Genomic DNA, 13,350 nt, shown 5'->3' on the forward strand with positions numbered 1-13,350 from the left:
GAACTTACATTCCATCTTGGCGAGTTATTGTATATCCATAGTCTGGGTAGTGTAGAAATGAGACATTGACTCCAATAAGCGGTGTTCCATCAGCAGTTAATACTTGGCCCCTTATGACGGATGCAAGACTGTGAAAAAGATGCAGGATCAAATTACAAATTAGCTTTTATCGTTTTCTTTTGAATGAGTAAGAGCTAGCAAAGTGAACCCCCGCCTCCCATGGTATCTATTACCATTAAAAGAACATTCCTGAGACTCTAACCCTTTTACGAGTTCACATAATTTGCGCTGTATAAACAAATGCCTCAAAATCTACAGATAATAACTGAGTCTCAATACTGTTGATTTTAGTTTGGTTCATTTTGTCTGTACTGGATTCCTAAGACCAGAAATTCACTGAAGAATTTAAAGAACTTACAGGCTCTAGATGTTCCCACTGTAAGTCATACCTCTGTCAAACTCTTAAAGAACAATGTACTTTCAATTAGTATCAAAGCAATCTGTAAAACTGCAGGGACTATGAAGTACAAAATTTAAAAGGGCAATAAGGAACACTGGTGCAACAACTTTTAATCAACTGCTGTGCCCAAACACATTAATGCTGCTAAATTACTGCAAACGCTGTAGTTCTAGTGTAAATCATCTTCCTTCACTCAGTGAGATCCCAGACACCTGCTTCCTGTTACTGGTTTATTTTCAGGTCATTACTGCTTCGTAGAGCACCAGTCAAATAGTTTATGCAATTATACTGTCATGCACTTAACAGTTCTATTACATTAATTCATAATTTATATTATTTAGTGAGCTCAGTTTAAAAAGTGCAGCTTTGCTTTTCCTTCTGAAGTGTTTTCATTGCTTTGATGTATTTCCAACTGTGCTAGCCCAAATCAACTGGTTAAATAAAGATTTATTTAATCATTAATGAAGTGCCCTGATAGAATACAGATACTAAGCACGGCAAATACCTTCTGTAACCTACTAGCTTCAGCAATTTGAATTTTGTAGGAAATGAGGTAAAATAAGCAAGAAATATATTATGAGAAAAGGCCTTTGCTGAAAGTCCATCCCATGAATTTTGCAATTGGAGTGGATCTTTTCCAAACGGGAATCTCACACTCTTCAATTTCTTTCGTATTCATGAGTAAATGATAATTCATACTCACCTTTTATTAAAAGGACTTTCCCCAGGTATGACATGAGTGCTGTCTGCCCCAATGAGAAAACTGATCCGGTCATAAAACGCTTTGGCAGCTTGCTGAGATGGAGACTGTTGGCTTTGGCTGATAATATCTTGGGGATCAGGTAGTCCACGACAATAAGGTTGGTTTTGGCAAGAACTCTGCAAACAGCAGTCAGGATCCATACAGTCAACCAGCCCATCTGTTGGCAGAAAGTCACAGAAATGAACAAACTCTTCCTCCTGCCCCTTTGCATGTCAATGAGCCAGCCAGCAGAGAGATTAAAAAACCTAATTAGTATGAAAGAATACTAATAATTAAGATTTTAATGAATTCACTTTCAATCAAGGAAAGAGAGTTTGTTTCCACTGAGTTCTTAAACTCAGTGGAAATCCATGCAAGCTGAAATATACTCAGCATCACGTATTTGACGCTTTTCTGAAAACATGTTGAACAAACCAGAAAATGGAGGTGCTCAGGCTCTGCATACACTGTTAACTTATAAATATTAAAAATTGAGGTGGGTCTAAGTAGCTTTTATCTGAGGTTACTTGGCTTGCTCGAGAAAAGAAACAAGTAACTCCCACTCGGCTGTGATCCTGAAGTTTTTTATCATATATATGCTGCAAGTAGCTTTAAATATTTCACAACATTTATCAGGGTGGATTCCTTTATACCTTGGCAGAAAGATTTTGTTGCTAGTGGCAAAGGCAATCTCCACAACTATTTTGCATGAAAATGTATGAGAGAGCAAAATCTGTATTTAACATTTAGATTTTATTCTGAATAAACTGATGAGAAATGCTGGCCACTATAAACAAGATTTAAACACATGGGTGCTTTTATGCTTATGTACTGAAATAATCACGTATAAGGAGCACCAGATCTGTCACATCAATGGAAATCTAATTTGGTGAAAGATTAAAATCAAGATCAAATTGGTAACTACTAATTTGTTGTAAGTAAAGTCATAAGGAAAATGAGCCTGGAAATGTCAGCTACAGAAAATTTCTAGATGATTGTAATATGGTATCACATAGCTGATAATTGTTTCCCCAAAAGAACAGCAAGACTGAAATAGCTCAAACACTTTATTATTCCATTTAGATTAGAGGGAGAGCTTGTTTAATGCACTACACTGAAAAGGAAGCCCAGAATTGCTTCTCTCACAAAAGAACCTAGCTTTAGAGTAAAACTTCTTTCCGAAGGGAAAAATATCATGCACTTTTGTTCAATTATATGTTGGAAGAGTGTAAGTAAACAGAGATCTTCTAAAGGTACTCCTCTAAGTATTGCTATGCTATGTGGATCAGTTACAGGATTGGCAAAATAGTAAAGAACTGGGATTTCTATTATTTTGTGCATTGAAAATTCTTATTTAACTCAGCTGACATCAAAGTCAGTTCAGGGAGAATAAAAGGGATGAAAAAGTCACCATTAAGTAGATAAAAGTTTAAATTTTTTCAAAGAGAAAGAAAAGAACATTGATTTTTTCCTGGAATGAGGATATGCCAGAGGGCTGTGCTGCCATTCAGACAGACCTCGACACACTGGAGAAATGGGCTGACATGAACCTCATGGAGTTCAACAAACAGAAGTGCGAAGTCCACCTGAGGAGAAATAACCCCATGCACCAGTACATGCTGGGGGACAACTGGCTGCAAGGTAGCTTTGTGCAGAAGACCTCTGGAGTCCTGGTGGACACCAAATTGAACATGAGGCAAGCAACATGCCCTTGCAGCAAAGAAGGTGCCAGTGACATCTTGGGCTGCATTAAGAGCAGCCTCAGCACTGGGGAGGCCCCACCTGGTGTGTGCTGTGTGCAGGCTGGGCCTTCCAGAGACAGAGAGTCACAGACATACTGGAGAAAGCTCAGTGAAGGGCCATGAAGTATTTGAGGGCTTGACACACCCCTCGTATGAGGAAAGGCTGAGAAAGCAGAGAGTGTTCAGCCTGGAGAAAAGAAGGCTTGGGGAGGGGAATCTTATCCATGTGTACAGATACCTAATGGGAAGGTGCAAAAAACGACTGCCTTTGGGTACCTAGCAAAAGGAGAAGAGACAATGGGCACTAACTGAAATACAGGAAATTCTGTCTAAACATCAGGAAAACATTTTTTTACTGTGAAAGTGGTCTGACACCATAACAGGTTGTCCAGGGAAATTTTGGAGTGTCTGTCCTTAGAGATACTCAAAACCCAACTCGACACAGCCCTAAGCCACATACTCTAGTTGACCCTACTCTAAGCAGGGGGTGGGAGCAGATGATTCCAGAGGTCTTTCCAACCTCAAATAGCCTGACTCTTGTGATTTTGTAATCTCATTCTTGTACAATATGAAACCCTTTCATAGCTGAAATACTGATCTCCCTTGCTGGTCAGGCTCTAGAAGCCAGGATCAGTGACAAGGCTGGGGGTACAGATGGTTAAAAGCATGGTTTGGGGGTTTTATATTCCCAGGAAATATCTGGTGCAGTTGCCAAAGAAATGCTCAAATTTCTTCATTCATCTTTGTTAGTTTATAAAAAGCAAATGTACATCTGGAGTATAGTCTGCAGGTCATAAAACTGCATGAGATTGACACCTTCTGAACTAATCAGCTGGAAATGCATTTTTACAAGCCTCTCTGCTAACATCAATCAGAGAAAGAATCTCATTTTCACCAGCCAAGATACAGGGATATGCTGTTTGTTATTTTTCTGTGGAGTTTATCAGTAACTTGCCCAGGCGAGTGACGGATGGTTATGAATCTGGCTCCTTATAACTTGAGAAAACATTTTTCATTCTTTCTCTGTACTTATGTGGCTAGAGCTATCTAGTACCACTAAGTTGAGTACTCTATTGCACTGTGTGAAGCAGAGTAAAATTTCCTTTCCAAAATGGCTCTGCAAAATTATTGATGAATTTGTTCAGCCTGAAAAGTATGACGCTTAGCCCAACACTAGCATATCAGTTTTATCACTCAAATGTGATAGTGAAATTATAAAGAAAATAGAAACTCCTACAGCCAACTGGACAATCATTATGAGTCGCAGAAGGCTGTTTATATTATTTTATGGAAGTTGTTATTCTACATGCAGAAGATGTAATGACTACATTATTGTTTTCTTCCTCAAAAGCTAAATTCTAGCTGTAAAAATCTTGACTAATGTTATTTTTCCTGTTGTTGCAAAATGCACAGAATTGCAATGGAGCATGGCTTGTTGATCAGGTTGCTTGGAGAAACTAATAAAACCACCAAAACATTAAATGAGAGGAGTCAAGGCAGAGATAAGATGTACCAGTGAGCATGTTTGCTTTTGAATGGAATTTAAAGGGTATATATAAAACTGCCGAAGGAAGAAAACTAGGGGGACAAAATAAGTCCTGGGCACAAGTTTTACCCAGTGTCAAGGGGAGATCGTGACCAAGGACTTACATAAATCACACTGTTGCAACATAAGTGGTAATATATTTAGGTGACAGAAAATCTCCATTCACTGCCTGCATAATGAGAATACAGTTTTGGAGTTAGGTTCCTGGTCATCTCACCAGGATGTTTTTGGTGGTTGTGGCACACTAAGGCAGAGGCTAGAAAGGCCAGAAAACTGTATTAAGAAATCTCAGTTATCTTCACATAGCTCAATTTTACAACAGGCTACAATGAACAGACTCAATTATAGACACCAAAAATGACTGCCTCTAGGAGCAGCTGGTTGGAAAAGCCACAAAAGCAGAAAAAGCACGTTTTATTCCTAAGCAAAGCATGAGGTCCTTGTTCAATGTTACTATTGCGGTATCTCTATAAGCATACCTACACTGTACTCAAATTCAACATTCCTGCTGGAGTGAAGAAGCCTAAAATATAAAGTGTTGGGCTTTAAATAAGCTGTCACACTAGAAAGAAATTGTGGAGTCACCGTGGATAAGTACTATGGATATGTCAACCCAGCATTCTCCACAAACCACAGATGCAAACAGAAAGGTGAAGAATAATGGGAAGTGTTGGAGCACAAACCAGAGATCACAACCATGCCACTGTATCAGTCCTAATTGAAGTACAAAGCTCCTGGAATTTCCTGAGCTTGGATTATCTTTGTACTTAGTAACCCTTCTGACATTCAGAACGTTCTGTGGCAGTAATTTCCTACTTTAATTAGCAGCCTGATAGTATACCAAAGAAAATATAAGTTCACAGTTGTCCTATTACATTCTTTTGCTAGGCATTTGCCACTATGCAAGTCATCCTTAAGGAGAAAGGAAATGATCCGCAAGACTCCCAGAAATCTGCATTAAAAGGCAGATGAGTAATAATCATCCCATCATGTGTCAATGGTATCTAGAAGGGAAAATGATCAAGTATGCCTTGATGTCATTAGCATTTCCTATGGAGAATATTCCCATTGAGGTCCTTGGGATGCTCACGTTCACAGAATTTGGTCAGTCCCAGAAAGAGCTAAGAATCAAAGGAACAGCAGACATTGCTAATAAGTAGTAATATTACTATATGAAATACATTTTATCCAGTGTAGGATGAAACATAAACATTAACCACAGCATACCAATTAGCTAACAACCGAAATAAGTTAAATTACATAACCACTAACCCTGGTTCGAAGTAAATCACACTACCTGCAGTCATGGTATAAAGGCAGCATTAAGTGCTCAGATAACCTAATCTCCCACAATACACAAATACAGCAGAGGCATCCTTGTGCCATTCCCTGCAGCTGTCTGGAATTTGAATGGCTTGCTCGGGAGATTAGTGGGCTGATTGCAGGTACTCTTGGAAAGGGAAGAAACACTGCTTCTCTTTCCAGGTGGGTTTCTGGCAAAAAAAGGCTTTCTTTTCCTGGTTTTGTTTGGTATGCTTCCAGTTTTTAATTTAATTTAATTGGTATAATTTAACCCTTTTCCTTAGCCACTAGTCAAAGACTGACATGAATATGCTCTGTACTGAAGCATATGAATAAAACTAAGGTCTACTGAAAGAGAAATGCCAGTGACAAATGGCATTACATAGGTCAATCATGGTAAAGCAACCACTTGGCAAATCCCTTCCTCATGCATAAGTCCTTGCTGTCTGTAAAGGAAATAGTGAAAAAATTTGAGAGAAATAAGTAACAAAATACCAGTATTAAACTTTTTTTTTTCAGTATTGTTCTTTCTGCTTGAACTTTAAGTCATCCTGTTTGATCCTTCTGCTCCAATTCCTTGTTCCTCTTCCCCTTTATTGTTTTCAGTTTGAAGGAGCATCTTCTTTTCCCTTGTTCTCGCTTTGTTCACTCCTGTTCACCTTGCTCCTCCTTCCTCCCACTGTTCTGTTACCTGCTCTTGACTCTTCCTCTGATATGTCACATCCTTCTACTCTCTTTAATGTTTACTGAATCTGTTTTAGTCTATCACTGGGCTTTCAACATTTTCCCCCTACACAATCTATTTTTTCCTCCACATTCTTCATGCGTTAACTTAGTTTCTTCTCCTCTTTCCTTTGTCTCTTTTCATGCTCGCAGGTTTCTCTTTCTTCCTTATGTTTACAATCTCCTGGCCCACCTGAACCGAACTCCCCAAACAGCACATCCCTGCATGGAAATGCTGTGGCTAATCGTTCCACTTGCTCCCTTCCTATATGCAGAAATTCAGCTTCACACTAGCTCAGATTGCATATATCAGATTGCATCAGATTCTTTAGGCCCCTGAAAGTGCAAAGCTGACTCAAAATATACAGTATGCAACAATCAAACAATGTGCAAAGCAATAAACAGCAGCAGTATTTTAACTGTATTATTTATTTTCCTCGAGAAGTAAATGCTGCTGTTATTCATAGTTTCAGATGTCTGAGATCCCAACTGCAGTTGGGATGTGAGAACGTAAAGCCAATCAGCAATGACAAAGGCATATGCATCCCAAAGCTGAAAAACAAAGTCACAGATGACTTTATCATCATCCAGAAGCCCTACTGGAATTTCTTATCTCTGCTCTGAATCTGAAGGTGTTAAACAAAAAGAGTTGATGTGAGAAGGGGAAGAAAGACAGACAATAAAAGCATTATGCTGATCTAATATTTGATTGCATTCACATTTAATCTTGTTTTTGTCTGGGTTTTTCTGTGTGATTTTGGAGTCATGCCAAAGTAAGCCCCTCTACCTTTCCCACCCTGCAACAGTGATAGCAGACTGATTCCTTGAGTCAACACTCCTGCCTGGATCTTGCTGCAGATTGTTACCTGTCACTTGAATGACAGACTGCAGAAAAGCAAGCCAAATAAAACCAAACCAAACCCCAAAACTTCTGGGAGCATCCTTTCAGCTATCTGAGTGTTCACAGGCTATGGAGGAATAAGATCTCTGTAGACTGGGCAACCAATTGTTTCCAGCAATAGTATCATAGGTCAAAACATAAACTCCCTGTTAGGTCTTTTCTCTTTGGATAATTTCCTTGTGAGGTCACTGAAAATTTGAACTCCTTTCTTTTCTTCCCTTCCACTACAGTTCACTGAATTGAGACTATGATTTATTCCAGTATAAAAGAACACTGCAGGGAAACTAAGGTGACAGCCATCATTTTCTAAGTACGTATCTCACCTGTCATAAGCAGCTTGAAAGGCTTTGCTGATACGCCACATAAAAGCACTGAATACTGCAGCATATTCTTACAGACAGAGGAGCTAGTAAAATGCATGTATGGTTCTCATGGCAGTATTTAATCACCTGACTGTAAAATCTCCATTCCTCAACAAGTTTTCCTCAGTGTTAGAGATCCAGTTGTTATCTCTTACCTCCTTCATTGTCCTTACTGTCAGTGCAGAGTGTTTCCATGGCCACGTCACAGCCCGCTCCCCTCCATCCTGGCTGGCAGACACAGTGCCAGCCGTTTTGGTCCAGCGTGCACCTCCCATTGCTGTTGCACAAGCCAGGGCAGCCTTCTGTTGAAACAGACAAAGAAGAAAAATCACAAGTGATTTAAAGACTGCAATTCTATAAAAAGAAATAAAAATACAAACAAGGGACACTTACTGGGAACAGGCCTTAAGAACAGCACAAATACTGTAATTGCACATGGAGTGGAACAGCAACATTACCTGGGGAACGTAATTCTTAACAAAGTGGCATCTTTGATTGGCCTGACACTTGAGACACCACTTACCTGTACAGGCAGGAAATAAATGCACCAATCCTCTAAATACCTGCAGGCCAGACAAAATTAAGTTTGGTTTTTAATTTTTTAAATTTTTTTTTTCTTTGGCAAAGTAACAAGAGATGAGTGCATAGTGCAAACACAGCTCTGTAAAACGAGACATTTTTCTGTGCTCATAGAATAGATCATTATTTGCTCTATGCAGTATTGGTTACTTAGTGGCACAAATGTTTAAGCCCCCTGTTACTATGAACAAATACCTCCAAATTCTTAAGTAGGAAAATGGGTATGATTTTAGTCACATAATAAAAGAAAACATTAACTTTATCTGGTCTCAGAGTTGCCGTATATTCATGTGAAATTACAGTGCGCTAAATAATTGCACAAAGTATAGGCCAGTTTTAATGACTATACTTTATGCCAAAAATACATTCCTTTCCACAGAATAAGCAAAGCCCAGGAAATAGTGAAGCAGCTTAGCATCTATTCTAACAAACACTAGGATTCAGGCTGCATACGGATGGGACAGGACCAACAGGATTTCCAACTAAATGTAAGAGCTGTGCGTATTTGATTACTTAGGACGGACAAAATGAAATACCATAAGGACCACAATAAAACATTGATAGACTGAACAAAAACACGGTAGTGACGTGCTTCAAGACAGATAGCAGAAAGTGATTTTTTGTGACAATCTCCCTAAGGCTTTTGTGCTGTTACCTTTATATCCTATCTTGTCTGCTTTTATGGCCAAGGAGGCAAAATTTGGGAAACAATTAACATAATTTAATATATCCAAAATCGATAACTGTTTTCAGTCTAACATTGCATTAAAAAAACAGTATCTGTCACTTCTTAGTGATGAAATCTGGCATGCAGCCAACATGATCTGTATGAGGATGACAACACTATAAATATGTAGATTTTGGTGTTCCTTCTCTATGACTATGATAAGACACTGACAGAAGCAAGTACAGATATGGCATTAAGTATCTTACAAGAAGGTGGCTACAAATCAGATAATTTTGGACACAACAATTTTCTGTAAACATTTATCCAAAAAGCCTAAGTAACTGGCTAACCATTTCACTTTGTAGAACTACTGTCTTTGTGAGCTAATCTACTGACCCATTTTAGTTAAGCTCAGTTGAGCTTAGAACAGTCTTTCAGAGGTAATAGTCTATTTTTTAATTTTAAAAACTGTTGAATTTACTGACTTCTTTCAACCATGTAGCTCCAAATTACAAACATCTGCAGAAAAGAAGTTATAAAGGGTGCTTAACTCTTGTCAAATTACTTAGAAGGCAGAGATCAGGAAAACCTTTTATGAGGAAGGATGATGATTCTACAGTTACGGATATTGTGCCATTATGTCAGGCTGAGATCAGTCTTGCTACTCTTTCAGACTCTGGTTGCTGATAGTATTTGTTGATGAACTGAGTGCTGTTTTTTTCTTACTCTTTTATCTGTTAAATTTATGGAAGACTCACATATTTAATTGCATACTGACAGAGTGTTTTAGGAGTCAGCTGGGTACACTCAAGACTTATTGTGTGAAAGCCTGGATATTGCCGTGAATATTGTCATATTCTAATAAAAAAAACCAAAACCACAAATAAGGAATAAAGATACTAAGGGAAAGAGGGGTAGGAATATTTCAAACATTCTCCTAAATCGATTTTTTCACCATAACTGAAGATACAAGAATCTTTGCTGTTTCATGTTAGGCTTTTGCATCCTTGAACTTTCTAATTGAAAATGTTGCATAGAGTAAACAAGCTTTTTTCTAACTTCCTACAAAATACAAGTCATAATTTCCTATAGATTTTCTACATTCAGATAAAGAAAAGCTTAAAAGCCTGGTGTATTCTATTGATCTGTCTATATATAAATACACACATATCTATAATTAATCTGTTCTTTAGAACTAATGACACTTGTTCTGTGACAAAAATATTGCTTTGCTTTGTTTCCTAAATGTTTACAGCTTTGTAGGTAGAGGTCCAATGACAAAACTAACAAAGATAAAGCACCAAACAGCAAATGAATACTATCTTCAGTTTTTGGTTCAAACAAAATCAAGTACACATATACAGTTTGTATATAAATGTATACTCACTGATAAATTATTATTATATAACATAAGCAAGATTTCATTTTAATTTGAGATGAGCTGAAGGTCTTATGAGTTCAATCTATAATTCATGGAATGTATGTAAACGAAGATTCTTTTGCTCAGACTAGTATGTTTGTAACTATATATTCATATAAAAAAAGTACATGTAGGTATAGGCATGTCATCAAAGAGCAAATATACAGTACCTTTCACTATCTTATCCAAATAGTGAGCTTGAGAATTAAAAAGAAAAAAAAAAACAGACAGACATTTCAGAAGTGTCACATAAAACAAGAATTGTTCAGAATTCACATGCAAATCAAGCAGGTGCACCTGAGAGAGAGGTCTTACATTACAAAATGAGAATGTATTTCAAAGCTTTTAAAAATGCAAGAAATTCTCTTTTCAGCAAACATCATCATGATTCAATGAAACTACTTCAGAAAGGAGGCCTGCAGAAAAAAAAACAGAGATGCTGCCTTTCTGAGACTATGTTTTTCTTCTGGCTTCCCTTAACATGCTTTGATTTTTACATATAACAAAAATATAATCAAAGCTAGTTAAAAAAATCCAATTTTCAACCCAACGTAAGAGTAATTACTTTGCTTATGAACTTTAACACACTGACCATACTGGAAGATCTTTTATTTCAGGTCACGTATGACTATGACAGCATAACCAGCACACTATCTTAATTCTGACTGGATTAGAAGGAAGATTTCTTCTGCTTCAATTCAGCCACAGTTACTCTTCCGAGCACACACACCAAGTATGCAAATAAGTTAGAATATATATATGGGATGGAAGAGGGCACAGTGGGGTTAGTATAGTAGCGTGGTGATCCATTTCATTTGGAAAAATGGGTTAAAATTAAACATAGGCTTTAGACATATAAAAATAAATATCATAGTGTAAAAGAATAGCAAGATTTTTTTTTTTTCAAGTTATGACACTTAAAATTTCACAAAAAACATTTGAGCAGGCAGGCAGATACACGAATGACAGACAGAGCACAAGACAGATTTAAAGCAGCAGGCCCTACTTTTAATACACAAAACACAGCAGTGATTGGTTACACGTTTTTACATTCAGGAAACAGCTGCAGTTGTATTGAAGCGGTTATTATAGCAAAACTATGTAGTACAGGTCCACTGCAGGCTACGAAATGCAGCCACATGCACATAAGGTGGCAGGGGTATTACAGACCATTGCAGTGGGGACACACTGAGCTGAGTCAACAACGTTGGATTCCATTCACGTTTTGCTGTGGACAAGGTCTTTCAACAGAGCCCTCACAGGCTCTCTTATTTTCAAAATCTGAACTTTTCTACATCCCTGCTGGATGATGGCCCCTGTCTGGGAAGTATTCTGTCACTTGCTATTATTCCTTAACTTTGTGTCTTGGGTGGATAAAAAAGGCATTTCCAACCATGGCCTCTCCTCCAGTTTGGATGAATGGGAAAAAGCTCTTCCCAAGTTCAAGGGGGGAGGTGATGAGATACATAGTCACAAAAGCCACAGTCACTGCTATGACTAAGAGGCAGAAACTCAAAGAAAGTGTCAGGTGTCCACAGTTGTTGGTTTGGATTTTTTTTTCCCCTTTTTAAATATTTTTTCTACAGAGGTAAGGTTAAAGGGAAACAGAGAAAAAAGATGAAAACATCAATTATAGAACATTTAGAACAGCAGCAACAAACTAAAAAGCTCTTCACATTAACCACAAACAAAAAGAAAAGTGATACAGCTGCATTTCAGGGTGGATCAAATTCTTCCTCTTACTCATCCAATATAACTTCCCTTGCTCCTACACAGCTGCTCTTAGAACATTGTGTAGTATGTGTGGAGGAAAAAACACGCTTTATTTCATAAAATGGAAGTAATTAGGTAAGGCAACTGAAAATAATCCCTGCAATCCCAGGTCCCCACATGCTATTTCCTTTCAGAAATCCAATCTGCATTTAAAAAACAAGGATTAAGAAAATGCTTTTGAAGATTTCTTGTACCCAGTAGTCTTATAAAAAGTCACTTCCAGACCATAAAATTATAATTTTCAGAAAACAAGCTCTACCTTCCAGTATCTTTTTACTTATGGTCAGTTGACAGTAAGGACAATGTTAGAAACTATTCTGGTTAACATGCAGCATCCTAGAAGAATCAAAACCCAGAAAATGAGTGACCAAAAATAGTTTAACTTTGAAGTTAAAGCAGTGAAGTTTAACTAGCCATGCTGTCTTCCTTATCCACGGCACTGCAAACAGGAATGAACCCAGCTTTGTGCGGAAGCACATAACACAAGCCTTTTTACCTCTGTATAGAGAATTCTGGGTGGGATTTGGAGCACTTCAGTAGGATGGAGCATCTCATCATGGTGCTCCCTGGCAAGATATTTACACATCTGGCACATGTGTGCTATATTAACTCCTTCAAAAATCTAATGAAGAGACCAGACAATATACCTACAAGGGTTTTCTTGCAGGTGATGGCTGTGACATTTAAAATCTTGCTATTATGTCCATGAGTAGAGGGATTTTGTATAGCTCCAAAATGCAGAATAACAAAAATGAAGATATAAAATTTGTGCATCTTCTAGGATAGTCAAAATCCAAGAAGATGTAAGTGGCATTCAAAATTAATACAACATAAAATATAAATCAATGTGTGTGGATACTTATATAACTATGTGGCAGACAAGTGTATTTTACAAAGAACTGATAACTTCAGGCGAATTCACATTTAACACAGCGTAGTTCATAACTAGTCAGAACCCTGACTTTTTTCTTTTAATTTAATGTCTCCCATTAGTTTCCTTTCAGAGATGTAAGTCAGTGTCCTCCTTAGATTATTCATATGCTCCAGGTATGACAGAATAGCCACAGAATAAAAGTACATATTAAATCCATTTATCCCAATCAGCTCCTGTTTAAGTCAGCATGAGTCACATA

At 37.7% G+C, this 13,350-nt stretch overlaps 1 protein-coding gene across 7 annotated transcripts in view; it reads right to left on the minus strand.

Annotated features, from left to right (window-relative positions):
* The window catches only part of TENM3 (teneurin transmembrane protein 3), a gene marked incomplete at both ends in the record, with an annotated part of 327,594 nt that overhangs the window by 52,515 nt on the left and 261,729 nt on the right, over positions 1 to 13,350 (minus strand). For 5 of the 7 annotated variants that reach the window (XM_080639194.1, XM_080639193.1, XM_080639192.1 and 2 more), the window contains 3 exons: positions 9 to 128; positions 1,164 to 1,380; positions 7,934 to 8,080. In XM_080639194.1, the coding sequence (XP_080495320.1) occupies positions 9 to 128; positions 1,164 to 1,380; positions 7,934 to 8,080 (484 nt within the window). Of the gene's footprint in view, positions 1 to 8; positions 129 to 1,163; positions 1,381 to 7,933; positions 8,081 to 10,614; positions 10,642 to 13,350 lie in introns of all 7 variants that reach the window. The other 2 variants (XM_080639190.1, XM_080639188.1) reach the window with 1 other exon arrangement.

The sequence above is a fragment of the Psittacula echo genome (genome assembly GCF_963264785.1).
Source record: "Psittacula echo genome assembly, chromosome: 1".
In the NCBI taxonomy this organism is placed as follows: Eukaryota; Metazoa; Chordata; class Aves; order Psittaciformes; family Psittacidae; genus Psittacula; species Psittacula echo.